At 40.1% G+C, this 24,215-nt stretch overlaps 1 protein-coding gene across 4 annotated transcripts in view; it reads right to left on the bottom strand.

Moving 5' to 3' along the window:
• The window catches only part of Ypel (Yippee-like), a 298,086-nt gene that overhangs the window by 28,659 nt on the left and 245,212 nt on the right, over positions 1-24,215 (bottom strand). For 3 of the 4 annotated variants that reach the window (XM_070085485.1, XM_070085484.1, XM_070085483.1), the window contains 3 exons: positions 19,226-19,494; positions 18,941-19,024; positions 1,053-1,096 (listed from right to left, as the gene is read on the bottom strand). In XM_070085485.1, coding sequence (XP_069941586.1) covers positions 1,053-1,096; positions 18,941-19,024; positions 19,226-19,494 — 397 coding nt within the window. Of the gene's footprint in view, positions 1-1,052; positions 1,097-18,940; positions 19,025-19,225; positions 19,495-23,298; positions 23,317-24,215 lie in introns of those variants that run through there. The other variant, XM_053776896.2, reaches the window with a different exon arrangement.

Here is a 24,215-nt window from a genome sequence, read left to right as displayed (position 1 = left end):
CTGACAACCTCAAATTCTACGACTTTAAGGGTGATGGACTGATTACATCGTCTTCACATCTCTACTGTTCCTGCCTACTTTCTGTATTCGACTGAAGAAGCCTACTGTGTAGGCGAAACGTTTCGGAATAAAGTTGTCTAACTGTTGCATATGTGTCTTACCTAACAACCTGTCGGTATTGTATACCATTTTGATGTTCATCTTGTCAGACACTGCAACACGTGGCATCTTGGTACGGAAAACACCTTGGACAAGCTTTTCAAGTGAGAAGGGTTGGATCTGAGAGGGACATGACCTCTCAGTTGCCTCTCACTACTACTACTACTACTACTACTACCCTGCACCTCTCCTTCCGACAGTATTTAAGTCTCCGCACTGTCGCGCTAATCTTCAGATAGTTCCTGACTATGGAACTGAACTTCTCTAGGCCGAGGGACTGACAACCTCAAATTCTACGACTTTAAGGGTGATGGACTGATTACATCGTCTTCACATCTCTACTGTTCCTGCCTACTTTCTGTATTCGACTGAAGAAGCCTACTGTGTAGGCGAAACGTTTCGGAATAAAGTTGTCTAACTGTTGCATATGTGTCTTACCTAACAACCTGTCGGTATTGTATACCATTTTGATGTTCATATTCATGAGGAAGCGATAAATTTGTAAGGGTGATATAGCACCTGGGGAATAGAAGGGGTAGAAAGGGGGGTTGATCCAAGGAAAGAAAGAGCAGCTCCAATTCCTTAAACCATGTCCTTGACTAGCATCAAGCCCCTCCTTGAAAGGAACACTGTGTGGAACTTCTTTTACAATGCTATGCTAAAACATTTTGCTGTCTAAGAGATCCTCAGGCTAAAACAAACCCAACTGTAAAATCCAGCTTTTTTTCAGAGTGTAACTCACACACTAGCCAGAAAGAAGACCATAAGAAAAAATGACCATCATATTTCAATACGTATAGTGATTTCTGTCTAACACTGGTTACCAGATACTATGATCATTTATTTATCAATTTACACAAATCCATAACTTAATAAGCAGTCACTATACTCACACAGAATTGAAAAGGTAGGCCCGGCCTTGACTTCCCTGAAATGACTGAAAAAAGAAACGGTGTTAAATAACAAGATTATAATAAATTCATGATTGTTTGTAATTGTCCAATGGTATTTATATTTTATTTTTGGACAATGGTATTTATATTTTATTATTATGTGGAAGAATGGCAAACTATTAAAGCATAAATTGATAACCTTATTCAGCATTAAAATTAATAATTATTCTTTCTGTACAATACCACTACAAAAGGGAAAGTTTAAGTGTGTAAATCCTTATGATTTTCTCACACATCATTTGTAGTATATTATATATGTGGAGCCAGGTGATGTTGAAAATTTTTTAACGTGACTACATGCTCACGAACACAGAACCTCAAATGCATTCTTACTACTATACATACTAAGCTGAGGTCTCATATAAGACCCGGGTCTCCAGTGATCACGTACATCAACATGCCTCCAACTTATACAAAGTAAAATTCAATAATTTTCATGGTCTAGAGCACAATAATTCACCTCAAGGTGATCTAAATTTTTCTATGTAAAATAAGCCACAGGGAAGGTGCAATATAACAACTCAAGGCCTTGTGCACTGTTTGCAGTGCTGCATCAGCTGCCTTGCAATATGACGGAATTGATGAATGAAATATAAAACTCAAAGGTAACCCAGTGTGTAGTGGGTCAGCCATGGCCAACTATAGACAGATACAGTGTATGACACCAATGACTAGGTACAACCTTTATAGTGATGGACATGGCTGACCAACTACACATTGGGTTATCTCTTGAGTTTTTCTGCTGCATTTATCAATCCAATATATAACATTCTTTCCCCTCCAAAAAAAAAATGCAAATTTGTAACTAGAGTGTGGCAGGCAGTTGAACCACTCTTCCTGATCTTTGAAGAGCTAGAATATTCATGAGACTGCAGTGGTATGATTATGTTATTATACAATCACCCTCTTAGTAACCCTCTGTGCTACTTGCTAATCTTTCTTGAACTCACTGTGGTATCTGTGCTTGGGGATCTAATACAACAAATAACCTACAAGCCATTGTTACCCAACACAAACCAGCTGTTAGAACAAAATCAGGCTCCAGATAACATGTACCCCAATATTCAATATCAAAGGGATCAAGGTGACCTTATAAACCCCAACAACAACAATGGGGTCAAGGACCCCAGTGGAAATAAGTCTGACTTTATTGGGTTATCCTAAGTAATCTATACATATGCTGCTATGCATGATAATATATGCAACTGTATATATATATATATATATATATATATGCAAAACAACCACTCTGAAAGAATAGAGAAATTCCAAGTGCTTTCGTGACTACTCACATTATCAAGGAACTATGAAAGTAAAGCATCCAAGGAAGCTATATAAGGGGTCTGGCCAACACCTCACTATCAGATCCCACAACGGTTAAACACCTGACGCGCGCCGGCCCAACTGGACAGGTCCTTTGCACAACTCACCAACAAACTATTTTACCCAAGAAAATTTAAAAATTATTATTTGTCCAGTGTATTATTAAATTCTTCCCAAATTCTATTAATTATAAATGGATCTAATTTATATAAACCAAAGGAAATATTCATATTATTGTCAAAACTGCTTTTTATGAAACAAGGTTCAATTATATTCCTGTCGACCATGGACTTGCTTGATACTACTTTCTCAGCTTTTTGAAAATCAATTGGATGGTTAAAATCTCTTACATGAATAAATAGAGCATTGGAATCTTGTCCAGTTCTGATGCTATATTTATGTTGTTTTAATCTTAGTTCGAGATTTTTACCAGTTTGACCGTAATAAACTTTATCGCAAATTTTACAAGGAATCTTATAGACACATCCATCAGCATTTTGGGGGGAATTCTTTATCAAAAGTTTTTTTTACTGTATCAAGATTTTTGAATACAACTTTAATATTAAAAGTCTTAAGAAGAGAAGGCATATCAACCAAGTTTTCATGGTAAGGGAGAACCAACATATTTTTAGTTGAATAAGGCTGGTTGTCCCTTTTTGGATTGTAAAAAGTATTTCTAGCAACTTTAAAAGATTTATCAATTACATTTCTTGGGTATTTTAAATCATTACCTATTTCATAAATTTTGGATATTTCCTCATCTATGAACTCAGGACTACAAATTCGTAAAGCTCTCAAAAACATTGATGAGAAAACAGACAGTTTGACTTTATCTTGATGCGAGGAATAATAGTGGACATAGGAACAGTTATTTGTAGGTTTTCTGTAAATTTTAAATTTTAATTCATTACTACCCTTAATAATTAAAACATCTGGAAAAGGCAATGAGGTATTTTCTTCAAACTCAACAGTAAAGTTTATAGAATGGGCTAAGCTATTTAATTTTCCAAGGAAATGGTGTATATCTACATTTTTGGGCATAAGACACAAAATATCATCAAAATATCTGAACCATTTAGCTCTATTAGGGAGGATTGTGTTAAGCAACCTTGTTTCAAAAAATTCCATGTATAGGTTACTAAGAACAGGTGAAAGAGGATTTCCCATTGCCATACCAAACTTCTGAGTGTAAAACTTATCATTAAATACAAATTTTGCATCAACAATGCAAAGTTTAATAAGTTTAATGATAGTAGGAACTGGCAATGGTAAATCATAGTTAACGAGTTCTTCAGATAAGAAACTTAATAAATCATCAACAGGAACTTTCGTAAACAAGGAAGTAACAAAACTAACCATGTTAAAATCATTTAAGTCAGTCAAGGAGCTTAATTTATCAACCAAGTCTATGTTGTTTTTAACATTAAAGTTAGAAATTTTGCCAACAATAGGGCTCAAAATATCAACAAGCCATTTGGATAATTTATATGAAACTGACATAGGCCTATGGAGCTAATAATTGGTTTGACTGGATTCCCTGGTTTGTGTGTTCTTAGTAACCTATACATGGAATTTTTTGAAACAAGGTTGCTTAACACAATCCTCCCTAATAGAGCTAAATGGTTCAGATATGTTGATGATATTTTGTGTCTTATGCCCAAAAATGTAGATATACACCATTTCCTTGGAAAATTAAATAGCTTAGCCCATTCTATAAACTTTACTGTTGAGTTTGAAGAAAATAACTCATTGCCTTTTCTAGATGTTTTAATTATTAAGGGTAATAATGAATTCAAATTTAAAATTTACAGAAAACCTACAAATAACTGTTCCTATGTCCACTATTATTCCTCGCATCAAGATAGAGTCAAACTGTCTGTTTTCTCATCAATGTTTTTGAGAGCTTTACGAATTTGTAGTCCTGAGTTGATAGATGAGGAAATATCCAAAATTTATGAAATAGGTAATGATTTAAAATACCCAAGAAATGTAATTGATAAATCTTTTAAAGTTGCTAGAAATACTTTTTACAATCCAAAAAGGGACAACCAGCCTTATTCAACTAAAAATATGTTGGTTCTCCCTTACCATGAAAACTTGGTTGATATGCCTTCTCTTCTTAAGACTTTTAATATTAAAGTTGTATTCAAAAATCTTGATACAGTAAAAAAACTTTTGATAAAGAATTCCCCCCAAAATGCTGATGGATGTGTCTATAAGATTCCTTGTAAAATTTGCGATAAAGTTTATTACGGTCAAACTGGTAAAAATCTCGAACTAAGATTAAAACAACATAAATATAGCATCAGAACTGGACAAGATTCCAATGCTCTATTTATTCATGTAAGAGATTTTAACCATCCAATTGATTTTCAAAAAGCTGAGAAAGTAGTATCAAGCAAGTCCATGGTCGACAGGAATATAACTGAATCTTGTTTCATAAAAAGCAGTTTTGACAATAATATGAATATTTCCTTTGGTTTAAATAAATTAGATCCATTTATAATTAATAGAATTTGGGAAGAATTTAATACACTGGACAAATAATAATTTTTAAATTTTCTTGGGTAAAATAGTTTGTTGGTGAGTTGTGCAAAGGACCTGTCCAGTTGGGCCGGCGCGCGTCAGGTGTTTAACCGTTGTGGGATCTGATAGTGAGGTGTTGGCCAGACCCCTTATATAGCTTCCTTGGATGCTTTACTTTCATAGTTCCTTGATAATGTGAGTAGTCACGAAAGCGCTTGGAATTTCTCTATTCTTTCAGAGTGATTGTTTTGCATATTCTGAAATCACCTGTTTACTGTGATCTTATTGCATGCATGCATGCATATATATATATATATATATATATATATATATATATATATATATATATATATATATATATATATATATATATATATATATATATATATACATGTATATATATATATATATACATGTATATATATATATATATATATATATATATATATATATATATATATATATATATATATATATATATATATATATATATATATATATATATATATATATATATATATATATATACATATATATATATATATATATATATATATATATTCAGGTACAGTTACACATAAATATTTATGTGTAACTGTACCTGAATATATATATATATATATATATATATATATATATATATATATATATATATATATATATATATATATATATATATATATATATACCAATTATGTAAGTGTATTTATGTAAGTGCGTTTGTACGTGTACGTTTGGGGGTCTGAAATGGACTAATCTACTTCACAATATTCCCTATGGGAACAAATTCGGTCAGTAGTGGCACCTGAACATACTTCTGGAGCGGTAAAATATCGTTAACCGGGGGTCCACTGTATATATATATATATATATATATATATATATACATATATATATATATATATATATATATATATATATATATATATATATATATATATATATATATATATATATATATATATATATATATATATATATATATATATATATATATATATATATATATAATACAGGTAGTAGGTTGGTAGACAGCAACTACCCAGGGAAGTACTACCGTCCTGCCAGATGACTGTGAAACAGAAACCTGTAACTGTTTTGCATGATGGTAGGATTGCTGGTTTCTTTTTCTGTCTCATAAACACGCTAGATAACAGGAATATCTTGCTACTCCTACTTACACTTTGGTCACACTTCACAGACACGCACATGCATATATATATATATACATACATCTAGGTTTTTCTTCTTTTTCTAAATAGCTCTTGTTCTTCTTTATTTCTTCTACTGTCCATGGGGAAGTGGAAAAGAATCTTTCCTCCGTAAGCCATGCGTGTCGTATGAGGCGACTAAAATGCCGGGAGCGATGGGCTAGTAACCCCTTCTCCTGTAGACATTTACTAAAAAAGAGAAGAAGAAAAACTTTATAAAACTGGGATGCTGGAATGTGCGTGGATGTAGTGCGGATGACAAGAAACAGATGACTGCTGATGTTATGAATGAAAAGAAGTTGGATGTCCTGGCCCTAAGCGAAACAAAGCTGAAGGGGGTAGGGGAGTTTTGGTGGGGGGAAATAAATAGGATTAAACCTGGAGTATCTGAGAGAGTTAGAGCTAAGGAAGGGGTAGCAGTAATGTTGAAGGATCAGTTATGGAAGGAGAAAGAGAATATGAATGTGTAAATTCAAGAATAATGTGGATTAAAGTAAAGGTTGGATGCAAAAAGTGGGTCATAATAAGCGTGTATGCACCTGGAGAAGAGAGGAATGTAGAGGAGAGAGATTTTGGGAGATGTTAAGTGAATGTATAGGAACCTTTGAACCAAGTGAGAGAGTAATTGTGGTAGGGGACCTGAATGCTAAAGTAAGAGAAACTTTTAGAGAGGGTGTGGTAGGTAAGTTTGGGGTGCCAGGTGTAAATGATAATGGGAGCCCTTTGATTGAAATTTGTATAGAAAGGGGTTTAGTTATAGGTAATACATATTTTAAGAAAAAGAGGATAAGTATGCAAGATATGATGTAGGGCAAAATGACAGTAGTTTGTTGGATTATGTATTGGTAGATAAAAGACTGTTGAGTAGACTTCAGGATGTACATGTTTATAGAGGGGCCACAGATATATCAGATCACTTTTTAGTTGTAGCTACACTGAGAGTAAAAGGTAGATGGGATACAAGGAGAATAGAAGCATCAGGGGAGAGGTGAAGGTTTATAAACTAAAAGAGGAGGCAGTTAGGTAAGATATAAACAGCTATTGGAGGATTGATGGGCTAATGAGAGCATAGGCAATGGGGTCGAAGAGGTATGGGGTAGGTTTAAAAATGTAGTGTTAGAGTGTTCAGCAGAAGTTTGTGGTTACAGGAAAGTGGGTGCAGGAGGGAAGAGGAGCGATTGGTGGAATGATGATGTAAAGAGAGTAGTAAGGGAGAAAAAGTTAGCATATGAGAAGTTTTTACAAAGTAGAAGTGATGCAAGGAGGGAAGAGTATATGGAGAAAAAGAGAGAGGTTAAGAGAGTGGTGAAGCAATGTAAAAAGAGAGCAAATGAGAGAGTGGATGAGATGTTATCAACAAATTTTGTTGAAAATAAGAAAAAGTTTTGGAGTGAGATTAACAAGTTAAGGAAGCCTAGAGAACAAATGGATTTGTCAGTTAAAAATAGGAGAGGAGAGTTATTAAATGGAGAGTTAGAGGTATTGGGAAGATGGAGGGAATATTTTGAGGAATTGTTAAATGTTGATGAAGATAGGGAAGCTGTGATTTCGTGTATAGGGCAAGGAGGAATAACATCTTGTAGGAGTGAGGAAGAGCCAGTTGTGAGTGTGGGGAAAGTTCGTGAGGCAGTAGGTAAAATGAAAGGGGGTAAGGCAGCCGGGATTGATGGGATAAAGACAGAAATGTTAAAAGCAGGTGGGGATATAGTTTTGGAGTGGTTGGTGCAATTATTTAATAAATGTATGGAAGAGGGTAAGGTACCTAGGGATTGGCAAAGAGCATGCATAGTTCCTTTGTATAAAGGCAAAGGGGACAAAAGAGAGTGCAAAAATTATAGGGGGATAAGTCTGTTGAGTATACCTGGTAAAGTGTATGGTAGAGTTATTATTGAAAGAATTAAGAGTAAGATGGAGAATAGGATAGCAGATGAACAAGGAGGCTTTAGGGAAGGTGTGTGGACCAGGTGTTTACAGTGAAACATATAAGTGAACAGTATTTAGATAAGGCTAAAGAGGTTTTTGTGGCATTTATGGATTTGGAAAAGGCGTATGACAGGGTGGATAGGGGGGGCAATGTGGCAGATGTTGCAGGTGTATGGTGTAGGAGGTAGGTTACTAAAAGCAGTGAAGAGTTTTTACGAGGATAGTGAGGCTCAAGTTAGAGTATGTAGGAAAGAGGGAGATTATTTCCCAGTAAAAGTTGGCTTTAGACAAGGACGTGTGATGTCACCGTGGTTAATATATTTATAGATGGGGTTGTAAGAGAAGTAAATGCGAGGGTCTTGGCAAGAGGTGTGTAGTTAAAAGATAAAGAATCACACATAAAGTGGGAGTTGTCACAGTTGCTCTTTGCTGATGACACTGTGCTCTTGGGAGATTCTGAAGAGAAGTTGCAGAGGTTGGTGGATGAATTTGGTAGGGTATGCAAAAGAAGAAAATTAAAAGGGAATACAGGAAAGAGTAAGGTTATGAGGATAACAAAAAGATTAGGTGATGAAAGATTGGATATCAGATTGGAGGGAGAGACTATGGAGGAGGTGAATGTATTCAGATATTTGGGAGTGGACGTGTCAGCGGATGGGTCTATGAAAGATGAGGTGAATCATAGAATTGATGAGGGGAAAAGAGTGAGCGGTGCACTTAGGAGTCTGTGGAGACAAAGAACTTTGTCCTTGGAGGCAAAGAGGGGAATGTATGAGAGTATAGTTTTACCAACGCTCTTATATGGGTGTGAAGCATGGGTAATGAATGCTGCAGCGAGGAGAAGGCTGTAGGCAGTGGAAATGTCATGTCTGAGGGCAATGTGTGGTGTGAATAGAATGCAGAGAATTCGTAGTTTGGAAGTTAGGAGGAGGTGCGGGATTACCAAAACTGTTGTCCAGAGGGCTGAAGAAGGGTTGTTGAGGTGGTTCAGACATGTAGAGAGAATGGAGTGAAACAGAATGACTTTAAGAATGTATCAGTCTGTAGTGGAAGGAAGGAGGGGTAGGGGTCGGCCTAGGAAAGGTTGGAGGGAGGGGGTAAAGGAGGTTTTGTGTGCGAGGGGCTTGGACTTCCAGCAGGCATACGTGAGCGTGTTTGATAGGAGTGAATGGAGACAAATGGTTTTTAATACTTGACGTGCTGTTGGAGTGTGAGCAAAGTAACATTTATGAAGGGATTCAGGGAAACCGGCAGGCCGGACTTGAGTCCTGGAGATGGGAAGTACAGTGCCTGCACTCTGAAGGAGGGGTGTTAATGTTGCAGTTTAAAAACTGTAGTGTAAAGCACCCTTCTGGCAAGACAGTGATGGAGTGAATGATGGTGAAAGTTTTTCTTTTTCGGGCCACCCTGCCTTGGTGAGAATCGGCCAGTGTGTTAATAAATTAATAAATAAATAAGTATATATATATATATATATATATATATATATATATATATATATATATATATATATATATATCTATATATATATATATAAGTCCTTTGATTTATACTCCCTGGAATGTAGGAGATAAATATACACTTGGAAAAATCCTACAGGGAGTAGTCCCAAATCAACACACGAAAAATTACTCCCTTCGAAACCAGGGATGCCACCAGTACACACAGACAACACAGTGTCAGGGGTCCAACACTGTTCAACTGTCTCCCAGCATACATAATGCAGATTACCAGATAGATATTGCCAGAAGATATTAAAGTAACCCAGTCTGAAAATCAGTTTAAGACTCTTCTCAAAAGTCACTTAATCACCGTAGACTAAATGCTAAATACTCAGTGCACAATTACTCACCTATGTACACTCATACCATAACCAACAATCACTTTGAACCTTTTATCCATTGTTCAAAGGAATATAATTGAATCACTGTTTTCACAAAAAACATTTTTGAATATATAAATATATCTTTTGTTTTATACAAATTTTGATTCACTTATAATTAATAATCTACTGTACAACTATGATATAATTCTTAATGTTAAGTAGACTGTAAGTCAATAATGTTAAGTTGGCCCATAATGCCTAGGCATAATAGAGGATCTTTGTATTGCAACCCACTATTGTATATATAAAATCTCAAAGTACTGTTGGCAGACAAAATAAATAAATAAATAAATAAATAAATACCAATAGACCCCTGGCTGTCTTCAAGCAGGCACTGGACAGGCACCTAGTCAGTACCTGACCAGCAGGCTTGTGGTTAATACACCAGTTTACGTGCGACCAACAGTAACAGCCTGGTTGATCAGACCCTGATCCACCATGAGACCTGGTCAGGACCCCTGGAACACCTTGCAGGTATACATACGCACGTACTATCTCCCCAGGTAGATCTGCTTGTGACTTAAAAAAGCCCACTGTGTGGGCGAAACGTCAATTAAAGCGTCACATTATACTGCATTTGCACCTTTATCCGTTAATATAATTATTATTATTTAGATAAGAAATATGTCCTTGTTGCACTGACGCGGAAGCTGGGCCCAGTAACCATGGCAACGGTGGCAGGCACGGGGCTGCCAGACGTATGATCATTACTGTCTTCACGATGATTCATCACAAATATACATCCCCAGGATACATACCCTGGATACATCCCCAGGATACATCCCCAGGATACATACCCTGGATTCATCCCCAGGATACATCTCCAGGATACATCCCCTGGATACATGCCCAGGATACATACCCTGAATACATCCCTTGAATACATCCCCTGCATACATCCCCAGGATGCATACCCTGGATACATCCCCTGGATACATCCCCTGGATACACCCCCAGGATACATACCCTGAATACATCCCTTGAATACATCCCCTGCATACATCCCCAGGATGCATACCCTGGATACATCCCTTGAATACATCCCCTGCATACATCCCCAGGATGCATACCCTGGATACATCCCCAGGATGCATACCCTGGATACATCCCCAGGATGCATACCCTGGATACATCCCCAGGATACATCCCCAGGATACATCCCCTGGATACATCCCCTGGATATATCTCCAGGATACATCTCCAGGATACATCCCCAGGATACATCCCCTGGATACATCCCCAGGATACATCTGGATACATCCCCAGGATACCTTGGATATATCTCCAGGATACATCCCCAGGATACATCCCCTGGATACATCCCCTGGATATATCTCCAGGATACATCCCATGGATACATCCCCTGGATACATCACCTGGACACATCCCCAGGATACATCCCCTGGATACATCCCCAGGATACATCTGGATACATCCACAGGATACATCCCCAGGATACATCTCCAGGATACATCCCCTGGATACATCCCCAGGATACATTCCCTGGATACATTCCCAGGATACATCCCCTGGATACATACCCAGGATCCATCCCCTGGATACATCCCCAGGATACATCCCCAGGATACATACCCAGGATCCATCCCCTGGATACATCCCCAGGATACATCCCCAGGATACTCAGGATACATCCCCAGGATACATCCCCTGGATACATCCCCTGGATACATCCCCTGGATATATCTCCAGGATACATCCCCAGGATACCCTGGATATATCTCCAGGATACATCCCCAGGATACATCCCCTGGATACATCCCCAGGATACATCCCCTGGATACATCCCCTGGATACATCTCCAGGATACATCCCCTGGATACATCCCCTGGACACATCCCCAGGATATATCCCCTGGATACATCTGGATACATCCACAGGATACATCCCCAGGATACATCCCCAGGATACATTCCCTGGATATATCTCCAGGATACATCCCCAGGATACATCCCCTGGATACATCCCCAGGATACACCCCCTGGATACATCCCCAGGATACATCCCCTGGATACATCTGGATACATACCCTGGATATATCTCCAGAATATACCTCCAGGATACATCCCCTGGATACATTCCCAGGATACATCCCCAAGATACATCCCCTGGATACATACCCAGGATACATCCCCTGGATACATCCACAGGATACATCCCAAGGATACATACCCTGGATACATCCCCTGGATACATCCCTAGGATACATACCCTGGATACATACCCTGGATACATACCCAGGATACACCCCCTGGATACATCCCCAGGATACATCCCCTGGATACATCTGGATACATACCCTGGATATATCTCCAGAATATACCTCCAGGATACATCCCCTGGATACATTCCCAGGATACATCCCCAAGATACATCCCCTGGATACATACCCAGGATACATCCCCTGGATACATCCACAGGATACATCCCCAGGATACATACCCTGGATACATCCCCTGGATACATCCCTAGGATACATACCCTGGATACATACCCTGGATACATACCCAGGAAACATCCCCAGGATACATCCCCAGGATACATCCCCAGGATACATCCCCTGGATACATACCCAGGATACATCCCCTGGATAGATCCCCAGGATACATTCCATGGATACATCCCCTGGATACATCCCCAGGATACATACCCTGGATACATCCCCATGATACATCCCCATGATACATCCCCAGGATACATCCCCAGGATACATCCCCTGGATACATCCCCTGGATACATCCCCTGGATACATACCCATGATACATCCCCTGGATACATCCCCAGGATACATACCCAGGATACATCCCCTGGATACATTCCCAGGATATATCCCCAGGATACATACCCTGGATACATACCCAGGATACATACCCAGGATACATCCCCTGGATACATACCCAGGATACATCCCCTGGACACATCCCCTGGATACATACCCAGGATACATCCCCAGGATACATCCCCTGGATACATACCCAGGATACATCCCCAGGATACATCCCCTGGATACATCCCCAGGATACATACCTTGGATACATCCCCAGGATACATCCCCAGGATACATACCCTGGATACATCCCCAGGATACATCCCCAGGATACATCCCCTGGATACACCCCGAGGATACATCCCTTGGATACATCCCCAGGATACATACCCTGGATACATCCCCAGGATACATCCCCTGGATACATCCCCTGGATACATCCCCAGGATACATACCCTGGATACATCCCCAGGATACATACCCTGGATACATCCCCAGGATACATACCCTGGATACATCCCCTGGATACATCCCCAGGATACATACCCTGGATACATCCCCAGGATACATACCCTGGATACATCCCCTGGATACATACCCTGGATACATCCCCAGGATACATCCCCTGGATACATCCCCAGGATACATACCCTGGATACATCCCCAGGATACATACCCTGGATACATCCCCAGGATACATACCCTGGATACATCCCCAGGATACATCCCCTGGATACATACCCTGGATACATCCCCAGGATACATACCCTGGATACATCCCCAGGATACATCCCCTGGATACATCCCCAGGATACATCCCCTGGATACATCCCCAGGATACATACCCTGGATACATCCCCAGGATACATACCCTGGATACATCCCCAGGATACATACCCTGGATACATCCCCAGGATACATCCCCTGGATACATTCCCTGGATACATACCCTGGATACATCCCCAGGATACATCCCCTGGATACATCCCCTGGATACATACCCTGGATACATCCCCAGGATACATCACACAAGGCACCATTTTTACCATGAATTGCAAAAATTTCTTTTCCCTTGTTTTTGTCATATTTATTATTATTATTCATGGATAAGAGCTAAACCCGTGTGGGTCAGTTCAAGCGCTGGAGGGTTCGATCCTCCGTGCAGTGATGGCGTGTTGTGGGAGCAAGAAGGTTCTTGTTTCATGGTCATCAAACAAGCCTAGTTTGACATAGCCAGAGACATTAATAACAGGTTACATGACTGATGATAACTGATAACACCTGATAACTGATAACACCTGATAACTGATAACACCTGATAACTGATAACACCTGATGACTGATAACACCTGATAACTGATAACACCTGATAACTGATAACACCTGATTGATAACACCTGATGACTGATAACACCTGATAACTGATAACACCTGATAACTGATAACACCTGATGACTGATAACACCTGATGACTGATAACACCTGATGACTGATAACACCTGATAACACCTGATAACTGATAACACCTGATGACTGATAACACCTGATGACTGATAACACCTGATGACTGATAACACCTGATAACTGATAACACCTGATGACTGATAACACCTGATGACTGATAACACCTGATGACTGATAACACCTGATGACTGATAACACCTGATGACTGATAACACCTGATAACTGATAACACCTGATAACTGATAACACCTGATAACTGATAACACCTGATGACTGATAACACCTGATGACTGATAACACCTGATGACTGATAACACCTGATGACTGATAACACCTGATAACTGATAACACCTGATAACTGATAACACCTGATGACTGATAACACCTGATAACTGATAACACCTGATAACTGATAACACCTGATGACTGATAACACCTGATGACTGATAACACCTGATGACTGATAACACCTGATGACTGATAACACCTGATAACTGATAACACCTGATAACACCTGATAACACCTGATGACTGATAACACCTGATAACTGATAACACCTGATGACTGATAACACCTGATGACTGATAACACCTGATAACTGATAACACCTGATAACTGATAACACCTGATAACTGATAACACCTGATGACTGATAACACCTGATAACTGATAACACCTGATAACTGATAACACCTGATAACTGATAACACCTGATTGATAACACCTGATGACTGATAACACCTGATAACTGATAACACCTGATAACTGATAACACCTGATGACTGATAACACCTGATGACTGATAACACCTGATGACTGATAACACCTGATAACACCTGATAACTGATAACACCTGATGACTGATAACACCTGATGACTGATAACACCTGATGACTGATAACACCTGATGACTGATAACACCTGATAACTGATAACACCTGATGACTGATAACACCTGATGACTGATAACACCTGATGACTGATAACACCTGATGACTGATAACACCTGATGACTGATAACACCTGATAACTGATAACACCTGATAACTGATAACACCTGATAACTGATAACACCTGATGACTGATAACACCTGATGACTGATAACACCTGATGACTGATAACACCTGATGACTGATAACACCTGATGACTGATAACACCTGATAACTGATAACACCTGATAACTGATAACACCTGATGACTGATAACACCTGATAACTGATAACACCTGATAACTGATAACACCTGATGACTGATAACACCTGATGACTGATAACACCTGATGACTGATAACACCTGATAACTGATAACACCTGATAACACCTGATAACACCTGATGACTGATAACACCTGATAACTGATAACACCTGATGACTGATAACACCTGATGACTGATAACACCTGATAACTGATAACACCTGATAACTGATAACACCTGATAACTGATAACACCTGATGACTGATAACACCTGATAACTGATAACACCTGATAACTGATAACACCTGATAACTGATAACACCTGATTGATAACACCTGATGACTGATAACACCTGATAACTGATAACACCTGATAACTGATAACACCTGATGACTGATAACACCTGATGACTGATAACACCTGATGACTGATAACACCTGATAACACCTGATAACTGATAACACCTGATGACTGATAACACCTGATGACTGATAACACCTGATGACTGATAACACCTGATGACTGATAACACCTGATAACTGATAACACCTGATGACTGATAACACCTGATGACTGATAACACCTGATGACTGATAACACCTGATGACTGATAACACCTGATGACTGATAACACCTGATAACTGATAACACCTGATAACTGATAACACCTGATAACTGATAACACCTGATGACTGATAACACCTGATGACTGATAACACCTGATGACTGATAACACCTGATGACTGATAACACCTGATGACTGATAACACCTGATAACTGATAACACCTGATAACTGATAACACCTGATGACTGATAACACCTGATAACTGATAACACCTGATAACTGATAACACCTGATGACTGATAACACCTGATGACTGATAACACCTGATGACTGATAACACCTGATGACTGATAACACCTGATAACTGATAACACCTGATAACACCTGATAACACCTGATGACTGATAACACCTGATAACTGATAACACCTGATGACTGATAACACCTGATGACTGATAACACCTGATAACTGATAACACCTGATAACTGATAACACCTGATAACTGATAACACCTGATAACTGATAACACCTGATGACTGATAACACCTGATGACTGATAACACCTGATAACTGATAACACCTGATAACTGATAACACCTGATGACTGATAACACCTGATAACTGATAACACCTGATAACTGATAACACCTGACGACTGATAACACCTGATAACTGATAACACCTGATAACTGATAACACCTGATAACTGATAACACCTGACGACTGATAACACCTGACGACTGATAACACCTGACGACTGATAACACCTGACGACTGATAACACCTGACGACTGATAACACCTGATAACTGATAACACCTGATAACTGATAACACCTGATAACTGATAACTGTTGGAAGCAGCTGATGACTAATGATAAGTGCTGATAATTTATGACACCTGATAACTAATTATTGATAACACCTGCTAACTGATTAATAACACCTGATAATGATAACACCTGATAACTGATTAATAACACCTGATAACTAATAACACCTGATAACTGATTAATAATACCTGATAATTGATAACTAATGATACCTGATAATTGATAACTATTAACACCCGATAACTGATAACCAATGATAACACTTGATAACTGATAAACAATAACACCTGATAACTACTGAAAATACCTGATAACTGATGGCAACAGCTGATAAGAGATAACAGCTGATGGTAACTTACTAGAACACAGGCACTAACAACACTGTATTATTTTAGCCACACCTATCTAATCATTATATTTTAAAACACCTGTAGCAGTCCAAACTTAGGAGTGTGTCAAAGTGCAGGGTGTTTCAAAATGATGGATCCAATTTCAAAGCATCCTGCTTTGAAATTGGATCCGTTTCTCTGAAACACCGTGTTAGTATTGGCTATATTCGTGCTACTGGTATCAGGGATGAAAAACTTGCCGGTACCAGCCGATGATATTGTAATATTAAGGAGCACGTCAGTTCCCCTGTCTTCTAATAATATATTATTTTTCCCCTATAATCTACCTTGTCCATAATTACTATCGCATTTGCGTTGTCTGTTTCGTAAGGTGAAGTCCAGGATCTTTCCTTAATTCATGGTATAACCTAACAAATCTTAGATGACAACTGTGTTGTTCAGGTGTGCAACACAATTGTGTCGACACTGTATACCACTACTATTGCCATGGTACGTCCATCAGTGACAAACCTAGCCAGTAAATATACCACTACTATTGCCATGGTACGTCCATCAGTGACAAACCTAGCCAGTAAATATACCACTACTATTGCCATGGTACGTCCATCAGTGACAAACCTAGCCAGTAAATATACCACTACTATTGCCATGGTACGTCCATCAGTGACAAACCTAGCCAGTAAATATACCACTACTATTGCCATGGTACGTCCATCAGTGACAAACCTAGCCAGTAAATATACCACTACTATTGCCATGGTACGTCCATCAGTGACAAACCTAGCCAGTAAATATACCACTACTATTGCCATGGTACGTCCATCAGTGACAAACCTAGCCAGTAAATATACCACTACTATTGCCATGGTACGTCCACCAGTGACAAACCTAGCCAGTAAATATACCACTACTATTGCCATGGTACGTCCACCAGTGACAAACCTAGCCAGTAAATATACCACTACTATTGCCATGGTACGTCCATCAGTGACAAACCTAGCCAGTAAATATACCACTACTATTGCCATGGTACGTCCACCAGTGACAAACCTAGCCAGTAAATATCCGAGACAAAAATTGTTCAACACTGGAGGAACAGATGGGCTCCACAAAGTGCTCCTTAACTTCAATTATGAGCAATTTTAACCTTGGATATTAACGCAATTATGTGTACTGTGTCAGTCAAAATGTTAGTAGTGTCGTCCCATGACTAATAAATATTAAAATTAAAATATAATATTTAGGGCAGACTGTCGAGTAAATGTCTTAATATTTGCAACGAAACTGCCTAAATATTATACACATAAAATATCTAAATACCATAAGTTATGGTTATCACTAATATTGCGCTAAACCCGTACGGGGGATGTCACAGTGCCTGGGGAACGGGAGGCAGTTAGGTTCGATCCACTGGCATCCAGGAACTTCCCTTAAAGGATGTCAGCACTGTAGTTGATGACTGGTGTGTAGTGTGGAGGCAGGTATGGGGAGGGTGTTAGACAGATGTAGGAAACATCTGGGTGTTAAACAGGTGTGGATGATGTTGGACAGGTGTGGATGGTGTTAGGCAGGTATGGAGAGCGTTGGGCAGGTGTGGATGGTGTTGGACATGTGTGGATGGTGTTAGGCAGGTATGGAGAGCGTTGGGCAGGTGTGGATGGTGTTGGGCAGGTGTGAAGAAGCAAGATCACGCGTGGGAGCAGCAGAGTTAACAGCAGGTGCATGGATACAGGTGTGTAACAAGAGACAGGTGTCAACACTAACCTTGGAGATGAGTTCGTCGTGGTTGGCCAGGTGTGCACGGCAGTGGATGCACGAATAGGTACGGTGACACGAGGGCAGGTAAGCCTGGGGGTACAACATGTACGTCACCAAAATTGTTATGTACATCAGTGTACGTACACAAGTCATCCTCTTGTACATGATTCATTCAATAACTGATAGTTAAAAGTACAACCATTTATCATAACAGAGTGAACTCCCACTATGGGAGCAGGTGATGTAAGTTCTGACCAATAAAAGGGGACAAGCATGCCCATACTGTCTCACCTGGAAGGTCTTCACCATTGTGGTGGTGATGGGCACGGGCGCCGAGTGTGGGCGTGTTCTGTCCGTGGGCGTCGTCCTGGTGTCTCTAAGCCAGCCTGCACCAGGTTCCCCTGGCTGCTGCTGCTGCTGCTGCTGCTGCTGCTGTTGCTGTTGCTGCTGTTCCCCCTCCTGTTGGTTGTGACGTGCAGCACCCGACCCCACGGACCCCACCGGCCGTGCCGCGCTGATACACAGCCAGGGAGCCAGGCACTCCAGCACTCTCACCCTGCCTGCAATCACGTACATAGACGTCAGAGTACACCTGCAACCCACGTACGTATTAAACTACACCTCCAATCCATGTGTATATATACGTCAGACAACTCTTGCATCCACGTTCTTCACAATAGAGCTATTGTCACGTATATACGCATCAGGCCACGCCATTAAACAAAAAAAATCTTAAAATGCTTGTAATCACGCATAAATACGTCAGGCTATACATGGGACCACATACATATACGTCTGTATGCGCGGAGCCACGTACATACGTCAGGTAAAGCCATTAACTACGTACAATGAATCACACTGCACCACTAACAAAATACACACACACACAGTGATGCAGTGGAGGCAAGATCCATACATAGCTTTAAGAGGTTCGATAAAGCTCATGAAAGGAGAGTGTGGATCTAGTAGCGACCAGCGAAGAGGCGGAGCCAGGAGCTATGGCTCGATCCCTGCAACCACAAATAGCTGAGCGCACACATACACACACACACTATTCACCAGAGAGCAGTATAAAACAGGTGTGGAGAGAGTAACAAGCACACTACTCACTATCAGAGAATCAAGCAGAGATAACTACAGTGAGAGGTATAATGAGAGCAACTGGCTGGTCATCACTACCTCACATTATGATCAACCACCCCTGCGCCAGGGGCACCTAATGCGCTCTACATCCATGCAATTGGAACTACACTTCCCTTCCAGGAATCACACCTAACTTCCATTCCCAAGGCACTGTATATCCCCTTAGGGTTTACAGCATCCACATAATACAACACCAATAATAATATATAATAATTATATATCAATAATAATTATATTGATAAATTAGACACATGTGCAACTCTTGGGAATCTTATTAAGGAAACGTTTCGCCACACAGTGGCTTCATCAATCCATACACAGGAGAAGCTTGAAGAACAGGAGGAGAATGAGGTAATCAGTCCCTCAACCTTGAGGTCAGTCCATCAATCTTGAATAGAATACTATTCAATCTATTCAAGATTGATGGACTGACCACATCGACTCAAGGTTGAGGGACTGATTACCTCATTCTCCTCCTGTTCTTCAAGCTTCTCCTGTGTATGGACTGATGAAGCCACTGTGTGGCGAAACGTTTCCTTAATAAGATTCCCAAGAGTTGCACATGTGTCTAATTTATCAACGTGTCGGTTCTTTGAACCATTCATCTACAATAATTATATTATTATTATTATTATTATTATTATTATACACATCAACCAGGCTATTTGGTGCCACTTTCCGCAGTCCAACATATGTATACAGTGATACCTGACTAACCAGGAAGTGACTTCAGGAACTTATCAAGTACCTTCCTGAAGACAGTCAGAGGTTTGTTAGTAATTTTCATATACACGATAGGGAGTTTGGGGTTGAAAACTCTCTTAATATACTCGTCGCGCTCCTGCTTTTTTCCTGGAGGTAATCTGCACCGTCTGCCAAGTTTCTTGCTTTCATACCGAGTGATTTTGGTGTAGATTTGGGACCAGTCCCTGCAGGATTTTCCAGGTGTAGATTATAATGTATCTTTCTTGCCTACGTTCCATGGAGTACAGAGAGACAATCGTTCCCAGTAGTTCAGATGTTTGATGGAATTTATACAGGGTGTGGAAAATACTGTATATATTTTCCAGAAATTCAGTATTTATATGTAAATAGATGGCCATACTGTATTTAATAATATTTATGCCATAGAAAACGGAAAGCCTGCGTCTGCGCAGACGAGACTCGCCATCTTGGTTTTGAGGTTAAAATTGTGTTGACACCTCTCAAATAGGAGGCGAAATTGGTGGATGTGCATTCCTGCATAACTTGAGATATCAGACGACTGGACAAGACAGCTCCAGGAACCTCAGATAAGCTCTCTAGATTTGTGTGTAATTCTGGCCAGCATTATTTTCATAGATTTAGTTAGAGTGAGGTTTTCTAAGTATGATACACATTAATCTTCAGTCAAATTGGCGAGTGATATTAAGATATATTTTCCTTCTGTTATGTAATTGTGTATATATATAACCATTTATTATTTTTAATATACAGTCCACAAATTTATATATTTACCAGTATTCCTGGTGTATGTATATTTCATTTAATTAATAGGTCCAGAGCAACTTGTGGTTATGACAGTGGTAGGTATCGAAGGGGGACATTTTTTGCGACCTAGGTGTCCCAAATTCCTACTTGTCTATGTAACATTGATAAATAATAATTATCTTTATCATTTACTGTTATGTACATAATTAGTTACATTCAGATAAATGCAAATTTCCACACAGGGAGTGAAAGTACTTGGTGTGTTTTCCAGCTATGCAGTCTGGCTTGACTTGAAGTGTATCATCACTGGCTTGATATCCTTTGTTCTGAATGTTCAGGTTATACAAACGTCTAGCTGTCTTCAAGAGGAAACTTGGGAGTTTCTAAAGTCAGTCCCTGATCAGCCGGGAAGTGGGTTGGATGTCAGTATACCTGGAGTGGGTTTTGGGGGGTCAACGCCCCCGCGGCCCGGTCTGTGACCAGTGACAGCCTGATCAAGCAGGCTGTCACTGTTGGCCGCAAGCTACCCGACGTACGAACCACAGCCCGGCTGGTCAGTTACTGACTTTAGGTGCCTGTCCAGGGCATTCTTGAAGACAGCCAGGGGTCTATTAGTAATCCCCTTTATGTATGCTGGGAGGCAGTTGAACAGTCTTAGGCCCCTCAAACTTATTGTGTTGTTTCTTATCGTGTTAATGACACCCCTGCTTTTCATTGGGGGGATGTTGCATCGTCTGCCGAGTCTTTTGCTTTCATAGGGAGTGATTTTCGTGTGCAAGTTTGGTACTAATCCCTCTAGGATTTTCCAAGTGTATATAATCCTGTATTTCTCCCGCCTGCGTTCTAGGGAACATAGGGTGAGAAATTTCAAGCGTTCCCAGTAACTGAGGTGTTTTATCTCTGTTATGCGCGCCGTGAAGGTTCTCTGTACATTTTCTAGGTCAGCAATTTCACCTGCCTTGAAAGGTGCTGTTAGTGTGCAGCAATATTCCAGCCTAGATAGAACAAGTGACCTGAAGAGTGTCATCATGGGCTTGGCCTCCCTAGTTTTGAAGGTTCTCATTATCCATCCTGTCATTTTTCTAGCAGATGCGATTGATACAATGTTGTAGTCTTTGAAGGTGAGATCCTATGATATTATCACTCCCAGTTTTTTTACACTAGTTCTTCGTTCTACTGTGTGGTTGGAATTTGTTTTATACGTGCGGCTGGCACCAACAGTCTGGTCGATGGTAGGTAAGACACATAGGCAACAGTTAGGCAACTTTATTCCGAAACGTTTCGCCTACACAGTAGGCTTCTTCAGTCGAATACAGAAAGTAGGCAGGAACAATAGAGATGTGAAGACGATGTAATCAGTCCATCACCCTTGAAGTCGTAGAATTTGAGGTTGTCAGTCCCTCAGCCTGGAGAAGTTCAGTTCCATAGTCAGGAACTAGGGAACTGAACTTCTCCAGGCTGAGGGACTGACAACCTTAAATTCTACGACTCCAAGGGTGATGGACTGATTGCATCGTCTTCACATCTCTATTGTTCCTGCCTACTTTCTGTATTCGACTGAAGAAGCCTACTGTGTAGGCGAAACGTTTCGGAATAAAGTTGCTTAACTGTTGCCTACGTGTCTTACCTACCAACCTGTCGGTTATGTATACCATTTTGATGTTTAGCCTGGTCGATGAGGCCAGCAACTGTGAGGACTGGTCTGGGAATGGAACACGAGGGTGTTGACCCCGTAAAACAACAAGGCCTACCATCAGCAAGTGTGTCAGCAGCAGCAGCAGTTGTGGGGCTACGAGCCTAGTCAGCTTGCAGTGATGGCCGCCAAGCACGGGTGGAGCCTAGCCAAGTTTACTCTTCCTCTCACTCTGCTTTTATACACTTCTCCCTTCCCTCCTTATTCCTTACATCAACCTCTTTCAACTCTCTCTCTTCCTTCACACGCCTCCCTCCCTCTCTCTCTCTCTCTCTCACTCTCTCCCTCTCTCTCTCTCTCATGTATCTTTATTTCAACGTTAAATACATAGAGGTCACAGAGCGCCTTCATAATGACAGGATTTTCTACCCTACGAACTCGGCCTTTGGTCAAGCTTTCCTATTGAGTGCCTGGTCAATCAGGCTATTGCTGCTAGCGGCCCGCTGACCCACATAACCATCAAAGCCTAGTTGATCTGGCACTTGACGGATGTAGTGATCCAGTTTCCTCTTAAATTCCAGCAATATTTGACACTGCTGGTAACAGGTTGAATAGTCTTGAACCAAGGATTTCCTAGTGGGTTTAGCGCTTCTTTTTGATAACTGAACCAAGGATGTTGACGCAGTAATGTAAGTGTGCCCGCACATGCCGCCCCTACTTTCCACTTGGTATATTCTACACTTGTACATGTGCGGTATATAATACCGATAAGATGACAAGTCTTAAAGACTACGGTAGTCTTCGCCACCTCCAAGACTGAGGGACTCATTACTTCATCTTCTGTATATAGTTCTGTCTTTCAATTATGTCCTTGAGTTTGTATTGATAAAAGCACTGGATGGCGAAACGTCTATAATAAAGATACGCAGAGGTTGCACATGTATCTGGTTCTACATATTTTACCCTTCGTCCCATATCTATCACTCCAGTAAATTATGTAGATTTGGGACTAGGCTCTCAAACAGAACTTCAAAT

This window comes from Cherax quadricarinatus, chromosome 16 (genome assembly GCF_038502225.1).
Source record: "Cherax quadricarinatus isolate ZL_2023a chromosome 16, ASM3850222v1, whole genome shotgun sequence".
Taxonomy (NCBI): domain Eukaryota; kingdom Metazoa; phylum Arthropoda; class Malacostraca; order Decapoda; family Parastacidae; genus Cherax; species Cherax quadricarinatus.
Note: the sequence above shows the minus strand (reverse complement) of the source record. Positions and strands in the feature narration are given on the sequence as shown.